This window comes from Mobula hypostoma, chromosome 5, assembly GCF_963921235.1.
Source record: "Mobula hypostoma chromosome 5, sMobHyp1.1, whole genome shotgun sequence".
Taxonomy (NCBI): domain Eukaryota; kingdom Metazoa; phylum Chordata; class Chondrichthyes; order Myliobatiformes; family Myliobatidae; genus Mobula; species Mobula hypostoma.
Window position 1 is genome coordinate 165870447 of NC_086101.1, and position 27194 is coordinate 165897640.

A 27194-nucleotide genomic window follows, 5' to 3' on the forward strand; every position below is an offset into this window, starting at 1 on the left:
GGCAATGGCTAATAAAAGAGGGGATGATTTTAAGGTGATTAGAGGAAAATATAGGGGAGATGTCACAGGTAAGCCTTATACACAGAGAATGTTAAATGCGTGGAATGCAAAGGCAGGAGAGGTGGTAGTGGCAGATATATTAGGGAGACTTAAGGGACCCTTAGGTAGGCAGTGTATGGAAAAAAAAATAGAGGGCTATATGGGATGGAAGGGGTTGATTGACCTTGAAGTAGGTTAAAAGGTTGGCACAACATCTTGGGCTGAAGGGTCTGTATTGTGCGGTACTTTTCTGTGTTCTATCTTCTCCATTGACTTAGACATGCTTAAGGAGAATTTGCTCGATAGAGGGTAGATTGTATTGACCGTTAATATACATGGGCATGGTAAATGTGGTTTGAGAGCTTTATCGGCAAAGAAATTGAACTGTTACCTCTAAATTTTAACCAAATATATCGTTAGAAGCAGGAAGGGGGTGAACACATTTAATGCAACTGGAATTAAGGATTAATTCACAACAGAGGACAGAATAGAAATTCAAGATCGTATTACATTGTATTGAAAGTCAAAAGTTTTAAAAAAACCATGAAAGCAGGAAATTGAATTTGGACTTGTCCTTTCCCTTTTCTGAGAACCCCGGGGTAATGTCTGGATACATAACTAGGGATATGGAATGATTGACAATGAAATACACACAGAGACCTTGCATCGTGCTAAGGATGAGGAGCTGTAATTTGTTGCCTATAGCTCGTGACCAGATTTGAAGCTGGCAAAAGAGATGTGTGGATGTTCGGGAGTTTCACCCAATTCCCTTTGGCCTATATTTATGTGTTGAATGTTATAGAGAATAAAACCTTGTTTTAAAATTATTTGTCATTGTATAGGTACTCGCTTTCATCTGAACAAAGAAACAGTCCCTCCAAGTATGCAGCTGTCTGAAGATGGGACAGTCATTCACTTTGATGACCAAGCTATGGAAAATGAGAATCCACTGACTGAGTAAGTAGCCACAGCAGTGAAGCACGAAAAGAACAATTTCACTTTAACAACAGGAATTCTGCAGATGCTGGAAATTCAAACAACGCACATGAAAGTTGCTGGTAAACACAGCAGGCCAGGCAGCATCTCTAGGAAGAGTTTCAGTCGACGTTTCAGGCTGAGACCCTTCGTCAGGACTAACTGAAGGAAGAGTTAGTAAGAGATTTGAAAGTGGGAGAGGGAGGGGGAGATCCAAAATGATAGGAGAAGACAGGAGGGGGAGGGATGGAACTAAGAGCTGGACAGGTGATTGGCAAAGGGGATATGAGAGGATCATGGGACAGGAGATCCGGGGAGAAAGACAGGGAGGGGGGGAAACAGAGGATGGGCAAGAGGTATAGTCAGAGGAACAGAGGGAGAAAAAAGAGAGTGAGAGAAAGAATGTATGTATAAAAATAAATAACGGATGGGGTACTAGGGGGAGGTGGGGCACTAGCGGAAGTTAGAGAAGTTGATGTTCATGCCATCAGGTTGGAGGCTACCCAGACGGAATATAAGATGTTATTCCTCCAACCTGACCAAACTCAGGTTATATTCCGTCTGGGTAGCCTCCAACCTGATGGCATAAACATCGACTTCTCTAACTTCCGCTAGTGCCCCACCTCCCCCTAGTACCCCATCCGTTATTTATTTTTATACACACATTCTTTCTCTCTCTCTCCTTTTTCTCCCTCTGTCCCTCTCACTATACCCCTTTCCCATCCTCTGTTTCCCCCCCCCCGTCTTTCTCCCCGGATCTCCTGTCCCATGATCCTCTCATATCCCCTTTGCCAATCACCTGTCCAACTCTTGGCTCCATCCCTCCCCCTCCTGTTTTCTCCTATCATTTTGGATCTCCCCCTCCCCCTCCAACTTTCAAATCCCTTACTCACTCTTCCTTCAGTTAGTCCTGACGAAGGGTCTCGGCCTGAAACATCGACTGAAACTCTTCCAATAGATGCTGCCTGGCCTGCTGAATTTCACGTTACTTCCACGTATCATTCCATACACATGTTCCCACACCAACATGTGTCAGCCTTCTCCACTGTCAGGTCAAGGCTCAATGCAGATTATAGGAACAGCACCTTGTATTCCGCCTGACGTGACAGCATGAACATCAAACGCTCAAACCTCCAGTAACCACTCCCCCTCTGACCCTTCCCCCCCATTTTCCTTTTTCTCTTTCCTCTTTATCTGACTGGTCCCATCACCTCCCCATCCCCCACATTCTCACTCTCCACTTTTCCATCACCCACACACCCACCCCACTAGTTCCCTTCCCTTCTTCCCTCCTTTTATTCACTACTCCACCTACCTCTCCTGTCAGATTCCATCATCTTCTGCCCTTTGTCACTTTTTGACATCTTTCCCACTCTCCTCCCTCCCTCATCTGCCTGTTTCCTCCAACACCTGTCTCTGTATATAACCTGCCAGATCTTGCTCCACTCCTTCTCTCAATCTGCTTATACTCTCTGTCTAGCACTTCCAGTCCAGATGACCCAAAATATCAACTGTCTGTCCAGATCTGCTCCTTAACCCATTGAGTTCCTCCAGCACTTTGTGTTGTTCCAGATTCCGGCATTAAATGTCTCTCTTGTCTCCAAAAGAACAATTCCATCATATTGTAATTAGTGGTTTGGTCGAACCCAGCAAAGGACTAAAACTTCCTCCCTGATGCTGTATTTTAACAACTTTAACAATCCCTTCCCTAAGCAACAATAGAAACTTGTATTATAGAGCACATTTAACCTAATCAGGAGATTGGTATGAAACTACAGTTGACAGTGAGCCACCAAACTAGATTATAGGGCAGATAACAAAACTGTTGGCCAGAAGTGTGCTTGATCTTTACTGGAGTGCATGGTCTTAGGGGATTGGAAGCTGAGTTAACAGTAACTTTCAAAAAGTGAATGGAATAATACTTGAATGTAGATAAAGAGAAGTTGAATGAGAGTAACTGAATTCTGCTCGAGGGCCATCATGGGCACATTGAGCCCCATGCCCTCCATGCTGAGTAAAGCCATTCTACTTTTGTTAAATTCTGAATGCCTAATGCTCTGACTATCCTGTTGCAACTCCCAGTCACTCATTTCACTCAGTTTTCAGATCTTCCTCCTGCCCTGTCAGTTGTGCAGTGTGATTTGGGGCGTGCAGAACAACTAAATAGGAATGAGGAAGAAATTTTAAAAAGACGCCTAATCTCCACCAGAGGCAAGACCCTGCCCAAACAAAGGAACTGAACAAGATTAGTAAAAATAATTGGTTGCTTCACTGATTTCATAGTCTGCACTCCAAAGGGGCCTCCTGTATGTGACCATGTTTTTCCAAGTTTTCACAGCTTATATGACTATGGAGTCATTGTGCACTACAGTCCATTTCAAACTGTTATTCTGCCTAGTCCCATCGACCTGCACCTGAACCATCGCCTTCCATACTTCTCTATCCATGTACCTATCCGAATTTCACTCGTGTTGAAAGTGAACCTGCATCTGCTAGCAACTCATTCCACATTCTCACCACCCTCTGAGTGAAGAAGTTCTCCCTCAGGTTTCCCTTAAATATATCACCTTTCACCCTTAACCTATGACTCACCGAACCTCTGTGGAAAGAGCTTGCTTGCACTTACCCCATCGATACCCTTCATAACTTTGTATACGTCGATCAAATCTCTCATTCTCTGATGCTCTGGGGAATAAATTCCTAACCGATTCAACCTTTCCCTATAACCGAGGTTCTCAAATCCCAGCAACATCCTTCTAAATGCTATTGTACTCTTTCAATCTTATTGCAATCTTTCCTGTAGGTAGGTGAGCAGAACTACACAAAATACTCCATACTGGGCCTCACCAATATCTTTTTAAATCTTTTTATTGAATTAGTACACAAAAGGTAAAACATATAGCAACCAATACATTGTTAAGATATAAATATACAAGTAATATTAATACAAAAAAAATGCAAACAACGTAAGTTAGTTATAAAATAACAAGGTAATATAGTTGTATACTAATTTTTCATATATACCAATAAAACGAGAAAAAAGACCTACCGTGCAACTAACCTACAAACCAAAGCAATGGGCTAACTAGGTAAATAGTAGACTTGAACAAATTAAACAATCACATCCTCAGACCCGACCTCCACTAATAACAGATAAATCCACAAAGGGAATGTATGTATGATCAGAGAGAAAAAAAATAGTTACATTAAATGAAAATATTGAATAAAAGATCTCCAGGTCTGTTCAAATTTAACTGAAGTATCATAAAGATTACTTCTGGTTTTTTCCAAATTTAGACACAGTATTGTTTGAGAGAACCAGAAAGACGTAGTTGGGGCATTAATCTCCTTCCAATGTTGTAGAATACATCTTTCCACCATTAAAGTAAGAAATGCAATCATTCTACGCACTGAGGGGGGTAAATTACTGGAAGTTATAGGTAATCCAAAGATAGCAGTAATAGGATGGGGAGAAATATCACTATTCAAAACCTTTGAGATAATATTAAAAATGTCTACCAACATCTTGTACAGCTTCAGCATAGCATCCTAACCTCTGAATCAGAATTCGAATCGGGTTTAATACCATTGGCATATGTTGTGAAATGTGTTGCTGTGCGGCAGCTGCACAGTGCAAAACAAAATTATAAAAAGCTGTAAATTATAATAAAAAGTATATATATATAAATTAAATCAGTGCAAAAAGAAAGAGAGAAAATGAGGCAGTGTTCGCAGAGTCATTGTCTGTTCAGAAATCTGATGTCAGGAACGGGGGACAAGAAGCTGTTCCTGAAGCGTTGAATGTGTCTCCTTCTTGATGGTGGCAATGAGAAGAGGGAAATATCCTGATGATGGATGCCACCATTTTGAGGTATCATCTTTTGAAGGTGTCCTGGATGCTGCGGAGGCCTGTGCCCGTGATGGAGTTTGCTGAGTTTACAACTTCCAGCAGGTTTTTCCTGATCCTGTGCAATGGCTCCTCCAAACCAGACGGTGATGCAACCAGTTAGAGTGCTCTCCACAGTACATCTGTGGAAATTTGCGAGTGTCTTTGGTGTGGTACTAAGTCTCCTCAAACACCTAGTGAAATATAACTGCTGTTGTGCCTTTGTAATTGCATCAGTTTGGTGGGCCCTTGATAGGTCTTCAGAGCTGCTGACATCCAGGAACTTGAAACTGCTCACCCTTTCCACTGCTGATCCCTCGATGAGGACGGGTGTGTGCTCCCTCGACTTTCCCTTCCTGAAGTCCACAATCAATTCCTTGGTCTTACTGACAGTGAGTGCCAGGTTGTTGCTGCGACACCACTTAACCAACTCATCTATCTTGCTCCTTATGCCTGCTTGTTACCATCTGGAATTCTGCCAACACAAAGGTTGTGTTTGTCAGCAAATTTATAGATGGCATTTGAGCTTTGCCTAGACACAGAGTCATAGGTGTAGAGAGAGTAGAGCAGTGGGCTAAGCACGCATCCTTGAGGTGCACCAGTGTTGACTGTCAGCAAGGAAGAGATGTTATTTCCAACCCACACTGTGGTCTCCCTGTGAGGAAGTCAAAGATCCAGTTGCAGAGGAAGGGGCAGACACCCAGATCTGGGAGCTTATTAATCAGAATTGAGGGTACAATTGTGTTGAACACTGAGCTGTACAAATAAACAGCAGTTTGACATGGGTATTACTTTTTTCCATGTGAGCTAAGGTCGAGTGGAAGGCCAATGAGATTGCATCTGCTTTAAGATCTATTTAAGACTATGATAGGCAAATTGCAGCGAGTCCAAGTCTTTGCTTAGACAGGAGTTGATTCTAGCCATGACCAACCTCTTCACAGTAGATGTGAAGCCACTGGGTGATAGTCGTTGAGGCAGCTCATCCTGGTGGTCTTGGGCACCTTTTGAAACAGATGGGCAGCTCTGACTGCAGCAGTGAGAGACTGACAGTGTCCTTGAACACTCCCGTCCTTTGGCACAGGTTTTCAGAGCCTTATCAGGTACACCATCAGGGACTGATGCCTTGTGAGGGTTCACCCTCTTAAAAGATGTTCTGACGTCTGCCCCTGAGACAGTGATCACAAGGTCACAGGATAGCGCAGGGATTTGCGTAGGTGTAGTTCTATTTTCCCTTGTGAAGCGTGCATAAAAGACATCGAGCTCATCTGCTAGTGAAACATCAGAGCCATTCATGATGTTAGGGTTTGCCTAGTAGGAAGTAATGGCCTGCAAGCCCTGCCAGAGTTGATGTGCATCCTATTTTGTCTGTAACCTCCATCGGAACTGTTTATTTGATCTTAATATAGCCTTCCGTAGTTTGTACCTGAAGTACTTGTATAGTTCTGGGTCAGCAGTCTTGAATGGCACGGTTCCCGGCCTCAGCAGACTATGAGATTCCTGGTTCCTCCATGGCATCGGGTTTGGATATGCCTGGTATATTCTCAAAGGCACGCGCTCATCCACAAGTCTCGATGAAGGCGGTGGCAACTGTGACGCATTCATTCAGATTCAAAGATGAATCCTCGAATATGGCCCATTACTGTACTCAATACTCTGATTTATGAAGGCCAACGTACCAAAAGCTCTCTTTATTACCCTATCTACCTATGTTGCTACTTTCAAGGAATTATTGATCTGGATTCTCAGATATCTCTGTTCTACTGCACTCCTCAGTATCCCTCCATTCACTATATAAAAATTACCCTGGTTTGTCCTTCCAAAGTGCAACACCTCACACTTGTCTGTTTTAAACACAAAATAATCTGCAGATGCTGGGGTCAAAGCAACACTCACAGCACGCTGGAGGAACTCAGCAGGTCGGGCAGCATCCATGGAAACGATCAGTCAACGTTTCGGGCCAGAACCCTTCGTCAGGACTGAAGAGGGAAGGGGCAGAGGCCCTATAAAGAAGGTGGGGGGAGGGTGGGAAGGAGAAGGCTAGTAGGTTCCAGGTGAAAAACCAGTTAAGGGTTTTTGTGTTTTCCCCTATTCCTTCTTCACCTTTCCTGCCTATCACCTCCCTGCTTCCCCTCCTCCACCCCTTTATCTTTCCCCTTACTGGTTTTTCACCTGGAACCTACCAGCCTTCTCCTTCCCACCCTCCCCCCACCTTCTTTATAGGGCCTCTGCCCCTTCCCCCTACAGTCCTGACAAAGGGTTCCGGCCCGAAATGTTGACCGATCATTTCCACGGATGCTGCCCGACCTGCTGAGTTCCTCCAGCGGGTTGTGAGTGTTGCTTGTCTGCTTTAAATTCCATCTGCCGTTTCTCAGCCCATTTTTCCAGTTGGTCCAGATCCCACTGCAAGTTTTAATTGCTTTTTCTCACTGTCCACTGTACCTTTTACCTTGATGTCATCTTCAAATATGCTGTCCATTTGCTATGACCTAACTGAACCAGATAAGCTAAGAAAAGAACTGCAACTGTTGGTTTCAGAGGCTCCACCGTTCCCCTGGAGCTATTTTAAGTACAAGGCTCAGACAAGAAACCTGAGGTGAAGTATAATAGTGTTTTTGAGGAATTTTAATAGATGTAATTTGTACATGGAGTTTCAATGTAACCATTTTACAAAATGTAAAGTAATGGGTATTTTTTATGATTCTGCATCTAGACTGCTGTGACATTACTTGAGCACACTTTCATTATAAATATTAAGACTAGACCACTTTATACCTTCGCCTTTTAATGGGGAATAGACACAGCACAAAGGTATGTTTTATTTCCCCGCCAAAGGAATGTGTAACAAAGAAGCTGTTTCTTTAGCAAAGTTTCTGTGAGGGATAAATGTCAGAAATGATGAATATCTGTCTCTCAGTGGATTTAAGGTAATTCATTCTCAGATGACAAACATAAAGTTCTTGAGCCAATTCATTACCTCATCAGACTCCCTCAGCTGGGTTACTGGCTGGTAATTCAATCAAAGGTATCCAGTATCCACGGAGATCTGTCGGCCAATCATATGACTTTTCCCGCAGTGATTTAAGCTGCTGCCAGAAGCTGTATTTTGTGTCAATTGATTATCCCTGCGAACATTCGAGCCACATTCTGTTATCTTTGAAAATCTCCCCTCTCTTTAGAAGTGGAATTGTGAACCATTACCTGTGGATTCACTACATTTACTGTATTCTTAATTTAGAAGCTTACACACGCAGATTGGTTCTTTCCAATTTCCTCTTTGGGATAGTTCTTGTCAAATTAATCACTAGAAGGAACAGTGACGTACAGCTGCCTGGAATTTCATCCACTAGATGCACCATATAGTAGTGAATTTACATTTTATTTTGCTCCTGAGCCTCGGTTCTATTAACTTCAATGGAAATCCGTTACAAATCTATTATAAATATTGATGTCATATCCACTGTTAATTTGCTGCAACTCATCCTGACCTCTTCTTCTAATACCTTTATTACCAGCAAAAGATTTAGAAAATCCATGAAATAATTCCCCACCACTCAGAACATACCCTTATCTCATTGCTACCATCAGGGAAGGACGTACAGGAGCCTGAAGCCACACACCCAATCTTTTATGAGCAGCTTCTTCCCCTCCACCTTCAGATTTCTGAATTGGCAATGAACCCATGTACATTACCTCACTATTTTTTGCTTTTTACACTACTTTAATTTAATTTTATATATACAGTATGTATATTTATTGTATTTATAATTTTTAAAATATTATGTATTTCACTGTAGTCCTGCTATGAACCAACAAATTTTATGACATATGCTAGTGATATTAAACCTGATTGTGATTCTTTCTCAACTCCCTCAACTACAAGTAATGCAAATCTGACTGTGCCTGCTGCACAGTTGATATAGCCACCAGTTTTCAGATATGATTTGACATTACAAGTCTGTATTGCTTAACACTTGAGGACTACCCTGGGGAGTAATGATAATCCTAAACTATGATACCATTTGTACTGGTTCTGTGTGCTGCAAAGCAAAGCCACCTCACCTTTCTGCTGACTCTGTATTCCCTCTCAATTTCTCCTTCCATCTTAACCTTGAATTCTCATCTCGGTTTCTGCCTACTTACTTCCCACTCCTCCCTCCCTTCTCATTTTCAGTGTTAAGTATGCGCAGAGCAAGAATGACAACCACGCAGTTGGACTGATGTTTTCACTGAGTCATATTAGCCACAATACATGCTGGGTAACTGACAGTGTGGGAGCGAGGAACTAGGCCCACTGAGATGAGCGTCAACCCGCGCGGAAAGAGAGAGCCCTCCCTGCGCAGGAGGCCCCATCAGTTCACTGCACGACCAATCGGCCACACGCACTCTTGCCACGTTCTTGCAATCGATCCCATAATCCCATACGGTTCACCCAGTATATTGACTGAATTCACTAAACCCACTCACCTTGCCTTCATGGCAATATTACAGCCATCAGGATAGGAATGATCCTTCTCTGATGCATGCCCTTTCTCCATCTTCATGAAATTCTTTTTTAAAATGCTCAACTCCACCTCTTCCGTAGTTTCCTATCCGTTTCTCTCTGAAGTGCCCTGTGCCTGAATTGGTTTAATAAATGTCATTAAACAGACTAAAATAATTACATTATCTGGATGCTATAAGTCTGACATAAACTCAAAAGAATAAACTGGAAACGCTCAATGAATCAGGCAGCAACAGTGAACTGAAAACAAAGGCCACATTTCACATTAACTCTATGTCGGCATGCGGCTTAACTTCCATCTAGTAGACATTGGTAAGTTCAGTAATGTTGCTTTCACACCATCTGTAACACTGCTCCCCAGCTCAAACACAAGCAATCTCCCATCAACAGTTGGTCAGTCATTCACCTGAGTCAAAGTACTGTATATCACCCTTAGTGCCTCGTTCAGGCTGGAGCTGAATTTCAACTCCATCTCCTCTTCACTTCAAAGTAAAATCACAACGATACCACTTTTAGTAGAGACACTCCAAAACCTCCTCAATTATATGCAGATTCAATGGAAGTAGAATTCATTCAAATATAAAGTAATAAAGTGCTACCAACCCACATACCTTCCTCCTCACCTATCACCTGCCAACTTGTACTCCTTCCCTTCTCCCTACCTTCTTATTCTGGCTTCTTCCTCCTTCCTTCCAGTCCTGATGAAGGACTGTTTATTCCCCTCCAATGATGCTGCCTGACCTACTGAGTTCCTCCAGCATTTTATGTTTGTGTTCTCCACCCTCCTCCAGCATTGATGCTGCCCAACGAACGGGGTTTTGCCTCTACCTTTGATGCTGCCTGAGGTTTTCCTTTCAGAAATGTTCTCCTTCTTCAAAGAATGGGATTTCCCCTCCTTCGCCTTTGATGCTGCCCTCAAGTGCATTTCCTCCATTTCCTGGACTTCTGCGCTCACCCCATCTTCCTGCTGCCTTAACAGTGATAGAGTCCCTCTTGTCCTTACCTAGCGCCCCACGAGCTTTCGCATCCAACACATCATTCTCCGGAGGGAATGTCCGCCATCTCCAAAGGGATCCTATCACCAAGCACATCTTTACCTTCAACTCCCCCCCCCCGCCACCACTCTCTGCTTTCCACTCCCTCTGTGATTCCCTTGTCCATTTGTCCCCACCTACTAATCTCCCTCCCAGCACTTATCCCTTCAAGCAGCCAAAGTGTTACACTTGCCCATTCACCTCCTCCCTCACGTCCATTCAGGGGACAAACAGTCTTTCCAGGTGAGGCAACACTTCACCTGCTGGGGTTGTCTATGGTGTCCGGTGCTCCCGATGCAGTCTCTACATAGCTGAGACCCAACATAAATTGGAGTAATGCTTCATCGAGCACCTCTGCTGCATTCACCGAAAGCGGAACTTCCTGGTGGCCAAACATTTTAGTTCCAATTCCCATACCCTTTTTGACATGTTGGTCCATGTACCAACACCTTATATTCTGTCTGAGTAACCTCCAACTGATGGCATGAATATCAGTTTCTTCCGGTGAAAAAAAATTCCCTCTATCTCCCCTCTTCTTCTATTGCCAACTTTGGCCTCTTACCTCTTTCTCACCTGCCTATCTAACACCCCCTTCCGCACCTCCAGTTGCCCCTCCTCCTTCCCTTTCTCCTATGGTCCACTCTCCTCACAATCTGATTCCTTCCTCTCCAGCCCTTTACCTTTCCTACTCACCTGGCTTCACTTATCTCATCTAGCTGTCCTCTTTGCCCTTCCCTTATCTTTTTATTCTGGCATATTCCCTTCTTCCTTTCCAGTCCTGAAGAAGGGTCTCAGCCTGAAACATCGACTGTTTGTTCCTCCTGCAGTTTGTGTGTGTTGCTTTTCAATTTCCAGCATCTGCAGAATCTCTTGTGTTTATGGCCCAAATTTAAATTGAATTTCCAGCATCTGCAGAATCCCTTGTGTTTATGGTCCAAATTTAAATAAGGTACTGAATAAAATGCATAAAGAATCACATTTGTTAGCTCATTTCACCCTACCTGTGTAACAGTTTTACTCCTGCTGAAACCCCCAACTCTGTTTTATAGCATTTCATGCTCCATTGTCCATTAGCTGCAGGCTTTGCAAAGCCCTGCTGTTTATTCCCTGCCCTATGTCATTCAGCTCATCCATCCAACTCACTGTTTAACCTGTCGGCTGCCAAGTCCTCACCACCAGTGGTCACAAAAGTTTCAGTTGCCAAGATCCCTGTTATTTCAAATGGACCTGGGAGATTTTTATTTAATTTCATCTGTAGAATGTGACTAGTATAGATAGCACTATTATTCGTCCTAATTTCCCCAAGGAAAGGGTGATGAGTTGTTGCCTGCTTGAACCCCTTGTAGAGACTTGATGCAGTTGTGTATTTAATATTTAAGTAATGTAGTGCAGTTTGTGTGTATATGTGTGTGTATGTGTGTGTGTGTGTGTATATACACACACACATACATACATATACACATATGATGCATGTGTGCCTTGCTTAAAGTAAACTTAATTAGACTCACATTTTGGACTCTTGTACCTTTGAATTAGTTTCAATATTTGAAGTTACAAAAACATAATATTGGCAACAGGGTATTTTTAAAATGAGCCCAAGATGGGTACAGACCTGTTCAAATGCAGGGAATCGTTTGAACTAAAAAAAATCACGGTGAGTAAAAAACATAGCCCAGCACATGCAGAGAAAATAAAGGCCATAAATGAAAGAATTGATGATTCGTAAAAAGTGAGTACTGGATGATAATAATCATAAAAAAAGCAAAAATGGCTGGCTACATCGAAGAGATTGACGAGTTTGATTACACAATTGGTAATTGGCTTATGTATACTGAACAGTATTTTTGAAGCAACTGAAATAGCCACTGAGAAGCAAGTGCCAATTTTTCCAAGTGCAAAAGGTGTACAGTTTGCTCCAACCAAACCAGCAGAAATGAGCTTTGGTAATATTGTCAGTGTAATGCAGGAACACTTAGAACTGAAGCCATTCTTGATTGCAAAACGCTTTGGATTTCATAAGCAGAATCAAGAAGAGCATGATTCCATTTCAGCATATGTGGCTGAATTGAAGAGATAGTCTGAGCGTTCTGGGCATTACAGTTCAGTAATGGACTTAATGATACACTAAGAGATCATTTAGTTTGTGGAATCTTAAAAGAAAGCATTCAAAAGCAGATCCTAACTGAAGCCCAACTTACATTTAAAAGAGCAATTGAAATTGCGGTTTCAATGGAAACCACAGACAGAGATGCAATTGAGTTGCACTCAGGAATGAAAGTGAACATGAATAAAATTGCAGCGTCTAAACAGAAATCAGCCTGGTCAATCAAATTGTGTTACCATTGTGGCAGGGGCTCTCATACACTGAACAATTACAGATTTAAGGTGAAACCCACAGAAAGTGCAACAAAGTAGATCACATACAAAGATCATGTCGGGCAGACAAAAACAAATGGACTGCACAGAGAGGAGAAAAAGATAATAAGTCAAGTTGCAGTTTGCAAAAAGAGCACTAATCTGCATGCCATTGATGAAAAATCTGATAATGGTGAGAGTGATACAAGACTGGGTACCCTTTAGATTTTCAATATGAAAACTAACAATAGACATGCAATATGGCTTACACCAGAAGTGAACAACAAATTAATTAAAATAGAATTGGACACTGGCTCAGCTGTTACAGTCATTCCATAAAATGATTTTGAACAGCATTTCAAAGATGCTAAACTGAAGCCTGCAGATATCCAACTAAGAACTTATACTGGAGAAAAGATGACTCCTATGAGAATGAAATCCGTGTGAATGAAATGAAACAACCAATAAACCACATTGAGTTTGCATGTGATAGAAACAGGAGGACCAGCATTGTTGGGACTTGATTGGCTGAGATAAATACAACTTGATTGGAGATCCATCCATGATTTGCATCCCATGTTCCCTGCAATGAAGTCAACTGAAAGTGAATTCAACAAGGTACTGTATGATGCCACACCTGTCTCCATGCTGTACACCATGAAACATTGCCCAACAGAGCACAAACAGATTTTGGTGTCAACCTCTGTACTCTGGTTGGAAAGAATATTGGACAAAGGAAGGACCATGCTGCTCAGAAGAACTGTGAAAGTAATGGAAGCATTGGTCTGACTACAACTGCTTTTGTAGGCAACATATCTGAGAAAACCTTTGATATGTTTATCGGGCAGTTACTTATGAAATGTGGTTTGGTTTTAAGCTGGAAGAGAGCTCAAGAAGCTTCAGGAAAGTTGCAAACATTTAACTTTTGTGAAAATAAAGAACTAGAATCTACTCTGCAATCATTAAGGCTATTACATGAACTTCAAATGGGAGACAAAAAGCTGTTTGTAAAAGTAGATGCCAAGACCAAAGCCCAGCTGGATGAATGGAAGGCCATGAAGAAAGGAGTCAATGAAGATATGAAAATAGAAGATTCATCAGATGATGTTGTGGATGAGGAAACCATAAGACCATAAGACAAAGGAGCAGAAGTCGGCCATTTGGCCCATCGAGTCTGCTCCGCCATTTTATCATGAGCTGATCCATTTTCCCATTTAGTCCCACTCTCCTGCCTTCTCACCATAACCTTTGATGCCCTGGCTACCAAGAGGAGAGATCAAATTGTAAAGGGAGCAACAAAAAGATTAATAAGAGAATACTCCAGTGAACTAAATACATGGATCAAGATCAGGATTCACAAACTAGAAGATGGAAAAAGAACAAGAATAAAAATCACTGGAGCTGTCAGAACCATTTCTGCAGTCTCCGAGTCAACTCCTACAGTCATCATGGAGGAGGCTCCAAAACCTGAAATTGGTTTCACAGCCACAAGTCTCATCTGCCAAGCAGAGTGAAGAAAGAAGTTAAACTCCACAAGAGTAAGAAATCCTCCACTGTGATTAAATCTTTAGGCCTGAATGGAACAATTTAAAACTTCACTATGCAGTGGATGTCCTATGTGGTTCCTTTAAAAAATTAATTACGGGTGATATATAAATATATATGTGAATTGTATATGTCTTCACGCCATTATGACATCACGAAATGTGACTTCTGTCTGAGTCTCAGCCTGGAAACGGACCCGACTGTGTGGAGAACATCATACTTGGTCCCAGTACCCAAGAAAGGCTAACCGAAAATCTTGAATGACTACTGTCCAGTGGACCTGACCTCACACATCATGAAGTCCCTGGAGAGGCTGTTCCTGGCTCACCTCCAACTCCTGGTCAGATCAGCCCTCGATCCTCTGCAGTTTGCCTACCAGAGGCATATTGGAGTCAACAATGCTGTCATCTACCTGCTGAACAGAGCCATTTGGATAAGCAGATAAGAGGATCATATTTTTTGATTTCTCAAGTGCCTTCAATTCCATGCAGCCCTCATTGCTGGGGGAGAAGCTCAGTTCACTTCAGGTTGGCACTTCCATTGTATCCTGGATAACGGACTACCTAACTGGCAGACCACAGTCTGTGCAGCTTCAGAGCTGTGTGTTAGACATGACTATCAGCAGCACTGGGGCCCCACAGAGGATTGTATTGGCTCCCTCCCTGTTTACCCTGTATACCTCGGACTTTCAATATAACACTGAGTCATGTGACCTGCAGAAATCCTCCGATGATTCAGCAATATTTGGGTGTATAAAGGGGGGACAGGAGGATGAATACAGAGCCCTGGTGGAGGACTCTGTCAAATGGTGCAAGCTGGATCATCTGCAGCTCAAAATTAGTAAGACAAAGGAGATGGTGATAGACTTTAGGGAGACTAAGCCTGCACTACTCCCTGATAGTGAGAGTGAGGATGTGGATGTGGTGAGAACCTTCAAGTACTTGGGGGTGCACCTGGGTGACAGACTTGAGTGGAGCACCAACACAGAGGCTGTGTACAAGAAGGGCCAGAGTCACCTCTACTTTTGAGGAGACTGAGGTCCTTTGGAGTATACAGGCCTCTCCTTCACATGTTCTACCAGTCTGTTGTCACCAGTACAATCTTCTATGCTTTGGTGTGCTGGGTCAATGGCATTAACACAGGATGCCAGCAGTCTCAATAAACTGATTAGAAAGGCTGGTTCTGTTATAGGAGTCAAACTGGACACAATGGAGGCTGTGGTGGAACAAAGGACCCCAAGGAAGATCCTTCCAATTCTGGACAATGTTTCACAGCCTCTGCAAGCCGCCTTGCCTGAACAGAGGAGCACTTTTAGTAATAGACTAAGATAACTGTGCTGCTCCAAAGAGCGCTACATGAGATCACTCTACATTCTTAGAGTCAATCTATAGCCAGGGAAGTGATAACCACCTCCTGTTAGACTGTTGGAGGTAACTTATTTTTTTTTATTCTTTCTCACTTCTCTTCTAATATTTGTATACCTGTGCACTTGTAATGCTACTGTGACACTGTAATTTCTTCTGGGATCAATAAAGTATCTCTCTATCCTTCTATCTATCACGTAATACGTGTGCACCTCGCTTAAAGTAAACTCAAAGTTAGACCTGCATTTTGGACTCCCGTTACCAAACATAACAGGCTGCCTGGACCACTTCAGAGGTCAGCTGAGAGTTAACCACAGAGCTATCTGTTTGTAGTCTTGTATAAGTCAGACCAAGTAAGGACACTATGTTTTGTTTTTTAAAGGACATGAAGAAAGCAGATATATTTTTGAGATAATAAAGTAAGTTCACGGTACTTGTTGTAATTAAAACCCTAAATTATTCTGAGGTAGTTTTGAATTCCATGGTCTGGAGGGTGGTCAAAGCCAGATCATGAGATGTATTTAAGGTTAAATATTTTCAAGGTTGAAGAACTGAGGGCTGTGGGAGACAACGTAGCACAAAGGCTGAGTTGATGCCAGCATTGGATTAGTAGATGGGTGGGGGATGCATTTGATGACCTGCACCTAGTGCACACTTGGAACTTCTGTGCTGGAACTTGGTCTCAGGCTTCACAATCTTTAATAACATTACCATCTGCAGTGCCTTCTAGCTTTGCCTGCATTCATGATGTTTGTTATAAATTTAAAACTGAGTAGGCAGTTGGCAGAATTTCTGGCATTTGGAAGGGAAGGGTAGTATTATTTACATTGTTATCAGGCTGTCTTACATTTGATGGTGGGGAATGGAATATTTATGAAATGATACGGAATTCCATACATGGAATGAGTTGCCAGAGAAAGTGGTTGAGGCCGGTGTATTAACAACATTTATAATCCTGTGGACAGGAATATGGATAGGACAGTTTTAGAGAAATGTGGGTCAAAAGCGGGCAAAGGGGGCTATTTGAGCTGGGTGTCATGGACCAGTAGGGGCGAAAGGCCTCTTTCCATGATGTATAACTCTATCATTGGGTGGGGGATCTGGGTGAGGACGATAGCACAAAGGGTCATTCAGAAACGAACAGTGAAAGAGCCCTGACATTAGAGGAATAGGATCAGCAATTCCCACCACACGGTGCAATGGTCTTGTTCTTGGCTACAAAGCCCTCAGTGGAACGATTTGTTAAGGATGGCCGTAGATTGGTTGTGTTTTCTCTGGAGACAAGAACATAGAACCAAGGAATAAAAATGCTGACAATACTCAAGGTGTTCATCAAAATTCTTTCCACATGATATTAGGAATCCAAACTCAGCCAATTTACTGTCTATCCTAATCTTTGATTACACGTGTCATTTTTAACATACAGTCAATACATTAAAATCATTGGTGTCACCTCGGTGAACTGCTCCTGTGTAGAACTGAATTGAATTGGCTTTATTTCTTACATCCTTCACATACATGAGAAGTAAAAATCTTTATGTTAGGTCTCCATCTAAATGTGCCATATGCAATCATAGTAATTTATAATCATTTATAATAATAAAACAGTCAATGTAATATAGAGTACCCTCAAATCAGCATGAGTTCATCAGTCTGATGGCCTGGTGGAAGAAGCTGTCCTGGAGCTTGTTGGTCCTGGCTCTTATGCTGTGGTACTGTTTCCCAGATGGTAGCAACTGGAATAGACTGTGGTTGGAATGACTTGGGTCCCCAATGATCCTTCAGGCCCTTTTTTCACACCTGTCCTTGTAAATGTCCTGAATCATGGGAAGTTCACAACTACAGATGCGCTGGGCTGTCCGTACCACTCTCTGCAGAATCCTGCGATTAAGGGAGGTACAGTTCTCATACCAGGCAGTGATGCAGCCAGTCAGAATGCTCTCATTTGTGCCCCTGTAGAAAGTTCTTAGGACTTGGGGGCCCATACCGAACTTCCTCAACCGTCTGAGGTGAAAGAGGCACTGTTTTGGCTTTTTCACCACACAGCTGGTGTGTACGGACCACATGAGGTCCTCGGTGATGTGAACTTGAAGCTGTTTACTCTCTCAACCCCAGATCCATTGATAGGGGTTAGCCCATCTCCATTCCTCCTGTAATCCACAACCAGCTCCTTTGTTTTTGTGACATTGAGGGAGAAATTGTTTTCGCCAGTGATCTGAATCAGTCTCCCAGTTATAATAGGCAACAAAGATAGTGCAGGTTTGTCATGTGGATCGTATTGCTATCCTGTAAATTATTATCTCTGTGTGACCACTCTCTCTCCGCAGGTGCCGTTCTGTTCTTGGAGAAACTTTGCCTCCTCGGGGTCAACACTACTGGGAAGTAACAGTTGACCGGTGTGAAGCCTACAGGATTGGAGTAACATACCTCAGCACAAGAAGCTGTTCATTGGGGAGAAGTAACAAATCGTGGTGCATGCGATATTATGCAACTGCAGCAGGGTATGAGTTGTCTTTTATTTACTACACAATAGTGGGATTCAGGGGCTATTCTACTTCAAAGTAAATTTATTATCAAAGTACATGTATGTCACCGTATACAACCCTGAGATCCATTTTCTTGCAGTATACTGGATAAATGAATAACAACCGTAACAGAGTTAGTGAGAGACCGCACCAACTTGGGCGTTCAGCCAGCGTGCAAAAGTCAACAAACTATGCAAATACAAAAGGAGGAAATAATTGTAACAAATAAGCAATAAATATAGAGAACATGAGATGAAGAGTCCTTGAAAGTGAGACCATGGGTTGTGGGAACGTTTGAATGATGGGCAAGTGAAGTTGAATGAAGTTCCCCCCCCCCTTGGTTTAAGAGCCTGATTGTTGAGGGGTAATAATTGTTCCTGAACCTAGTGGTATGAGTCCTAAGGTTCCTGTGCCTCCTTGATGACAGAAGTGAGAAGAGAGCATGTCCTGGGTAGTGGGGGTCCTTGATAATGGATGCTGCTTTCCTGTGACAACGCTTCCTGTAGATGTGCTCAATGATGGGGAGGCCTTTACCCATGATGGACTGGGCTATATCCACTACATTTTGTAGGATTTTCCATTCCAGGGCATTGGTGTTTTCATATCAGGCTGTGATGCAGATAGTCAGCATATAGTACTCTCTCCACCACACATCTATAGAAGTTGGTCAGAGTTTTAGATCTCATGCCGAATCTGTACAAACTCCTAAGGAAGTGGAGTGCTGCCTTGCTTTCTTCGTTATTGCACTTGTGTGCTGGGCCCAGGACAGGTGACAGCCCGATTCCAAATGGAGGAATTAAGCTTAGATGAAACTTCCACATAAAAGTAGTGTTGATTAATCTCACATGGGGCTTTTGTGGCCAGTACAGAAGATCATGGGAATGCAGATGTGTTGTGTTGGAGAAGTAATATACTGTACACCCAGTGGCTACTTTATTATGTACACCTCTACACCTTGTTAATCCAAATATCTAATTAGCCATCATATGGCAGCAACTCAAGGCATAAAAGCATGCAGACATGGTCAAGAGGTTTATTTGTTGTTCAGGCCAAATATCAGAATGGAGAAGGAATCTGATCTAAGTGAGTTAGGCTGTGGAATGATTTTTGCTGCCAGACCGGGTGGCTTGAGTATCTCAGAAACTGCTAATCTCTTGGGATTTTTATGCATAACATTCTAGTTTACATAGAATTGTGCGATAAACAAAAAATATCCAGTGAACAGCAGTTCTGTGAGTGAAAATGTCTTGTAAATGAAAGAGGTCAAAGGAGAATTAATGGCCAGACTAGTTCAAGTAACTCAAATAACCATGTGTTACAACAGTGGTGCACAGAAGAACATCTCCGAATGCACAACACATCAGATCTTGAAGTGGATGGGCTACAGCAGCAGAAGACCCTGAGCCTACTGTATTTGCAAGCATGGATAAAGTAGATTTCCAACATGAAACATGAAATAGCATTAAAAAGATTTGGTTTTAAATCATATGGGGTGAAAATTTTGTCCTACAAGCTCATTCCTTTCTCAGCTAATGTAAAACATAATGCATTAAATTCTGCTTAGGTCTTAATATCTTAAGATTGCATTTAACATTATAGTTAACTATATTATTTTGCTGCTTGATATAGGTGCATCTGTTAGGTATAGAAAATTATAAGGGGTATAGTTGGGATAAATGCGACCAGGCTTCTTCCACTGAGGTCGGGTGAGACTAGAACTAGAGGTCATGGGCTAAGGGTGAAAGGTGAAATGTTTAAGGAGAACATGAGAGGGAACATCTTTACTCAGATAATGATGAGAGTGTAGAATGAGCTGCCAGCAGAAGTGATGCATGTGCTTCTAAGTGGTTCTATTTCAGCATTTACGAGAAGTTTGTATAAGCCCATGGATGGGAGGGGTATGGAGGGCTATGGTCCGGGTGTAGGTCAATGGGACTAGGCAGATTAATAGCTCAGCATGGATTAGATGGGCCAAAGGGCCTGTTTCCTTGCTGTAGTGCTCCATTGACTCTATGCTCAGGAGCTCCATAGGTGATACAATCATTTACTATATTACTGATTCTGAGCAGGTTAACACATCCGCTAAAGCGATATGCATCTATCAAGTCATAGCAACAGCCAGCTTGATCAGCTGCTCACATGTGCAGCTAATTCCTTAGCTCCAGCTGTGCTTGGAAGGGAAAACTCACAGCCAAGTTGGATACTCGGCCATCCCACGTGTCGATATTCACCCTCTAGCAGAAAGTTCACGATCACGAGCAGGAACGATGAGTGATTTATGCACTAGTTACATAAATCCAATTGCAGAAGTCTTCCTCGCTTCTTTGCAAAGATCAGTTAAAACCAGCAGACACCAGCAATCAAATCCAACTCTCTTCTGGTTGCATGGTTCATTTAAGTGGTGCTTGTGCACATCAGGCCAATAGTACATCACCGGTTTGAACCAATTTGTAAAGTTGGTAGTGGTTACATTATTGAGAGTTTTAAACATAGAAACATAGAAATCTACAGCACAGTACAGGCCCTTCGGCCCACAATGCTGTGCCGACCATGTAACCTACTCTAGAAGCAGCCTAGAATTTTCCTAGCGCACAGTCCTCTATTTTTCTAAGCTCCATGTACCTATCTAAGACGTCCTTAAAATACCCTATTGTATCCGGCTCTCCACCTTCACTGGCAGTGCATCCCACACACCCACCACGTTCTGTGTAAAAAATTACCCCTGACATCCCCTCAGTACCTACTTCCAAGCACCTTAAAACTATACCCCCTGATGTTAGCCATATCAGCCCTGGGAAAAAACCTCTGGCTATCTACACGATCAATGCCCCTCATCATTTTATGCACCTCTATCAGGTCACCTCTCATCCTCCGTCACTCCAAGGAGAAAAGGCCAAGTTCACTCACCCTATTCTCATAAGGCACCCTAATCCAGGCAACATCCTTGTAAATCTCTGCACTGTCTCTATAGCATCCACATCCTTCCTGTAGTGAGGTGACCAGAACTGAACACAGTACTCCAAGTGGAGTCGAACCAAGGTGTTGTATAGCTGTAACATTACCTCATGGCTCTTGAACTCAATCCCATGGATGATGAAGGCCAACACACCATACAACTTCCTAACAACACTGTCAACCTGCGCAGCAGCTTTGAGTGTCCTTTGGACATGGACTCCAAGATCTCTCTGATCCTCCACACTGCCAAGAGTCTTACCATTAATATTATATTCTGTCTTCAAAATATGACCTACTGAAATGAACCACTTCACACTTATCCGGGTTGAACTCCATCTGTCACTTCTCAGCCCAGTTTTGCATGTTATTGCTGTCCCGCTGGAACCTTTGACAACTCTCCAGACTATTGATAACACTCCCAACCTTTGTGTCATCAGCAAACTTACTAACCCATTCTTCTACTTCTTCATCTAGGCCATTTATAAAAATCTCAAAGTGGGGGGTCCCAGAACAGATCCCTGCGGAACTCTACTGGTCACCTTGAGTGGACCATCGGTGATTAATATTCGAGGGATCACTAATGACAAACACTCGAAGGATCACTGATGATCAATACCCGAGGGATCACTAACATAAAAGTTGCTGGTGAACGCAGCAGGTCAGGCAGCATCTCTAGGAAGAGGTACAGTCGATGTTTTAGGCCGAGACCCTTCGTCAGGACTAACTGAAAGAAGAGCTAGTAAGAGTCTCACTAGCTCTTCTTTCAGTTAGTCCTGACGAAGGGTCGCGGCCCGAAACGTCAACTGTACCTCTTCCTAGGGATGCTGCCTGATCTGCTGCGTTCACCAGCAACTTTTATGTGTGTTGCTTGAAATTCCAGCATCTGCAGATTTCCTCGTGTCTGAGGGATCACTAATGATGATTTGGCTGGCTGTCCATTGCAGTAAGGTATTCAATGGTTCATTACCTCAGTGCAGCTTCGTACATACATACTACTTCAACTTTAATCGTGTAATCAGGTAGGATCGCTGTCACACAGAGCCTTTTCTAATGGACTTAAGGGCCGTTTTTCTAAAATTGTGATTACAGTAATTTGACTGATCTCAGTTGGTTTCCGTGCAGCAAAACCTCTTAACTGAAAAACATTGTTTTGTTGCAAACATTGATTGACATTCAGTGGTTGAATTTTGTTTTGAGTTGGTTGATGAGATCATAATAATTGATGTGAACACCGAACATATTCTTTGAGCTTGTTGCTTAATTTTATCTTGTCGTTGCATTCATTTTGTTACCTTATTAACATTCTTGTTTTTCTAAATAGGCATAGATACGAATTTCTTCACAACAGTACATTACATGATGTCCTTCTCACAGAATTCCCAACAAGCGTTGGTGTTTTTGTGGACTGTGACAGTGGCCAATTGTCGTTCTTCAATGCCCACAACAGACAGTTACTTCATACCTTCAAGCACCAATTCACTGATTTCATCTGCCCAGCCTTTGTAGTTGAGAAGCCTGGATTTCTGTCTTTGTGTACAGGAATTGAATTACCAAAGTTTGCTAAATGCAGCAAGTGCTAAACATTTTCATGCTATCAGAGACTTCAGTTGTCCAAGTCTTTCAACTGTTGTAATCTTTGATTTTCACATCCCAAACTTATCCTGATACACAAAAGAAGCAGCTATATCTGTCTCAACAAATTCAACGTATTCTTAACTCATTGTGAAGGATTATCCACAGTTCAGCTCCACTGTATCATTAAAGATGCTGAAATAATTTAGAAGAGAAATATGTTCCATTTTATTCACAGTACAATGAAGCTTCCAGTAGATCCAATCAACAATGGACACCGTTGCATGGGAATTGCTATTTCTTAGTGTTATTTCCTTATGTTGAAGCTGGTTGGATAACATTCTCTAAGTTTTTATGATATCATTAAAAAAAAGTAGAAAGATGGTGATCATTCAGTTTCAGTGGAGTCCTTCTTTGGAATTTATTGAAAAAAATCCCCCAGTTTAATCCATTAAATATATTCAATTGACAAACCATAGACCATAGACAGAGGAGCAGAATTAAGCCATTCAACCCAATGAGTGTGCCCAAATGGTTGTGCTTAAGAGCTAAATAATTTTAGGGATTTTAAAATGTGCATTAAATGATGTTTTGATATTCATCATGCTTACTAAAGGGTGAAAAATATCTTCAGATATTGTTTGATATCTACCCGTAGCATATCCCTGATACTGCATGTTTGTTAAAATAACACTGCTGTCTGGGTTTTTTTTTAATGATATTCCAAATTATTTATCATGTGTTGATTTACATAAAAGGTTGTCTTTTCACACTGCAACCATTTTTGTTGTAGACCTGTGCAAATCAAAATATAAGTTCTGATAATATAGAATTGGATATAAATAATCATACATACTGTGGTTTAATTGTCTATTTTATCATTCTGCTGGATATACCTTCTTTGTAGATTTGGAAGATGTTTGGGAAATAATCTCAGTGAAATTCAAAATTATGACATTGAAAGTCATGACAAGAGCCCTGATCATGCAGTAGTTAGAACATCGACAACACAACTACAGCAATGCCTAATAGAGGTTGCCTATTAACCAGACTCCCTTGAAAATTCCAAATTTCTTGAGGTTCGACTTATGCTCCTTTGTGATAAATTTGTCCAGTCCAATCCCCCAGAGAATTACTTTAAAATAGTATTCTTACATAGACAGCTTTTGAGGTTTGACAGCAACATGCTTGTTTTATGTATTGTTATGTAATATATGTGACACACAAGAATATTTTTTTCTTGCAGGAACGTTTTGTATTGCTTTAATTAATTGATATATTTGAAAATTAAAACAATTGCATTTTTACACAAGCCAAACTGATACTTAACATGCTCTATTGTGGATACTCTTTTTTTAAAAAAAGTGGCATGTCATACAGGACAGTTTGATATGAAATTTACCAGTCAGAGAGGGAGCTGTTAACATATCTTACCATGTTTGTGGTATGTACGGGTACTTTATATTACTGTTAATTTCAACTCATGAATGGAAATCATACCTTTTTTTGCATTGGCATGAATTTCTTGTCATCAAGTAGGCAAATGAAAGCTATTTTTTGATTCTGTGAAACTGCGGTTATTGTCTGTCAGAGGCAAAGACAATTGTAGGTTTCAGTACTTTTCAATCCTTTTAGTTTAATTGAACCTTTTATGTAAATTAAGATAATCTGGGCTGGTTTTGTAGGTTAGGAAGGCAAATAAAACAGTTTAAAGGCCATGGAAGTATGTAAAATGATGTCATACTAAAATTCTGCTGTTTTGGTGAGACACCCTGTAAATTTATCCATGAGCCAGCTTTATAGTAATGATAACATGTTATACTCCACCTCGGAAAGTTGGTGCCATTGAAATCATCTATGGAGGGAAACGACGACTTCAACTAAAATGAATTTCGGAAAGAGAGGAGTGAGCTTCTTATATTCAAATTTCCGGTTATGCCCATTAATGCCAGCAATTCACAAAACAGATTATCTAACCTTGCAGGAAAATCATAAGGCTAATCCCTGGAATCTGAGACCTTGATTAATAGAAACTATTAAATTATGTTTAGGACTTACTATGAAATGGATATTAGAAAAATAATGGAGGCAAACAACCTTATGATTCTTCCACTGTGTGTTAGGTGCTGTGATGAGGTTTCTTTTTCTGAATGGATAAGATAGAATGGCTGAAAAGATTTTACTGATCCACTTTTCATTTGTGATAAAAGGCTTGTACAGCTCTTACTAAGAATTTTTTGAGGTTTAATGAAAGAATATTGTGATGGGGAGTATTATAGGACTAGTTTTGTAAGTGTCTGAATTAAATATAAGATATCATATTAATTCAATTACTGGATTAGCTGCCAAGTTTCAATGCCATTGATCTAGTGAAATAAGTTCAAAAGACACTTTGGCTAATCAAGAATTTAAATCAATTAATTAAATAAACCTGGGGTCTATTTTTATTAAAATATGCTAGTCTTGGTAATTGTGGGCTTTTGAAACTACTGGATTGTTGTAAAACTCATCTGGTTCACCTGTGTCATTCAGAGGAAATCCACCATCCTTATTTTGGTCTGGCCTTCGCATGACTGAGATCAAACATTGTGCTGAGTCATTACTATCTCAACCAATCAGAGGCGCCTAGGGATGGACAATAAACACTGGTGTCGCCAATGATGTACACATCATGTGAAAGAATACATTTAAAAACACTGTTCTTAGAAGGTGCAATAAATTGTTAGGTGATTAACTATCAATTGTGTTTTCTGCTATGAATTTATTTATTTTAATTTATATTTTATTTCATAAAAATGAAGCTGAAAGTAGTCATATGTCAATGCTATGCATTGCAGCTAAAAAAAACCCTATTGAGCTGACAATACCCCTTAATGTGGGTATTATAAACACTCTGTGTTATATCAAATGCCAGGAGGAATCTGAGAATGTTGTTATAGAGAGAAAGATTAATGGATAATTTCATTAAATTATCATAGAAAATCTTTAAATTTTTTTTTCTAGCACAGGAATGAAAAGATATTAAACTTTAGTTTTAGCCTTTATATAATTGCCTAAAAGTCAAGAGAAAACAGATGTGGCAACATCTATACTGGCTGGCTGGTGGTGTAGTGACATCCACACTGGACTTTGAGGAGGATCATCCCGGGTTCAAATCCGATCGGTTCCTTGCACACTTTCCATCCCTGCTTGTGTTGAGGGTCAAGCTAGCAACTCAGTCTCATAAAAAGCAGACAAATATTACGGAAACGGCCCAATGCACCACAGGGCGCAAAAAGGAACAACATCTATACTGATGAAATTTTTAAATTCTGGCATCATAAATACAACAATGCAGCTAATAGAAAATATGTAGGAGATAATTATAAACAATTTATATTGATAATGGCTCCATTGCGTTATTCACCAACTATCCCTTCATCTCCGTTCTAAGATTGCAACATAAATTGGGCCTTTGAAACATATCAGCGCCTCTAATTCACCATAAAAATTAAGTCAAGTGAGGTGCAGGGCAGCTCCTTACTGAAAGAAACCTTAACGGTAAGTGTTCTGAATCGATCTTTGATTGTTTATAGAGATCATGAATCTGAACTTATTCTCACAAAATAAGATCTCTTTTGGCTCCTGGCATAAAGTTTACACAGATTGTTAAGGATTTGGATAATGAACTTCCAGTTGATAATAAACCATGTGTGCAAATGACTGGATATACTTTCCTTTTGCCTTTCTAGAAAGAAATGTAAGCTGTTCTCTTTGATTACTGTAAATTATGCTATTTACATATATAAACAGTAAAGTGGTTTAAGTTTCAAAAATATGGTGTCTTTATTTTGTTTGTAACTGAGTGTTAATTGAAATATAGCAAACTAAATTTGGTTTTTACACATGGAAAATGGTCTGGAATTAGTAAAAAGATCAGGCAACGAGTTTAGATAGAGACACAGAGTTAAAGATTGAAGATTAGCTTTATTTTTACATCAAAATATTGAAGCATAGAGCAAAATGTGTTGTTTTCGTCAAATCAAATTAGCAAGGATTGTGCTAGGCAGCCCGTAAGTGTCACCACGCTTCCAGCGGCAACACAGTATGTCCACATCTCACTAGCCGTCTCTGTACGTCTTTGGAATATGGAAGGAAACCCACACAGTCATGGGAAGAAGTACAAACTCCTTACAGACAGCAGCAGGAATTGAACCCCTATCAGTGATCAATGGTACTATAACAGCATTTATACAGGTCAACAACCTTCGTCAAAACTGGGAAAGAAAATTTTGTGTTCTGTGGGTGTGGGGGAGGGCGTCTGTGAAAAGGCAAAGATCAAGAGAAAGAATGAATGAACTAGTTGTGCCAGCTGAGAGAAGAAGGCAACAAAGAAAGATGATCTACCCCATCTGGAGAAATAAAAAGAAAAAGGTGACTGGGGATAGAGGAGAGACAACTCAA

The 27194-nt window shown here is 41.2% G+C and overlaps 1 protein-coding gene across 2 annotated transcripts in view; it reads left to right on the plus strand.

Annotated features, from left to right (window-relative positions):
• The window catches only part of cmya5 (cardiomyopathy associated 5), a 112596-nt gene extending 86087 nt beyond the window's left edge, over positions 1-26509 (plus strand). Inside the window, exons 12-14 of one of the 2 annotated variants that reach the window (XM_063049332.1) lie at positions 882-996; positions 18027-18200; positions 22501-26509. In XM_063049332.1, the coding sequence (XP_062905402.1) occupies positions 882-996; positions 18027-18200; positions 22501-22759 (548 nt within the window). In that variant the 3' untranslated portion in view covers positions 22760-26509. The remainder of the gene's footprint in view (positions 1-881; positions 997-18026; positions 18201-22500) is intronic. The other variant, XM_063049333.1, reaches the window with a different exon arrangement.
• Positions 26510-27194: the final 685 nt, after the last annotated feature.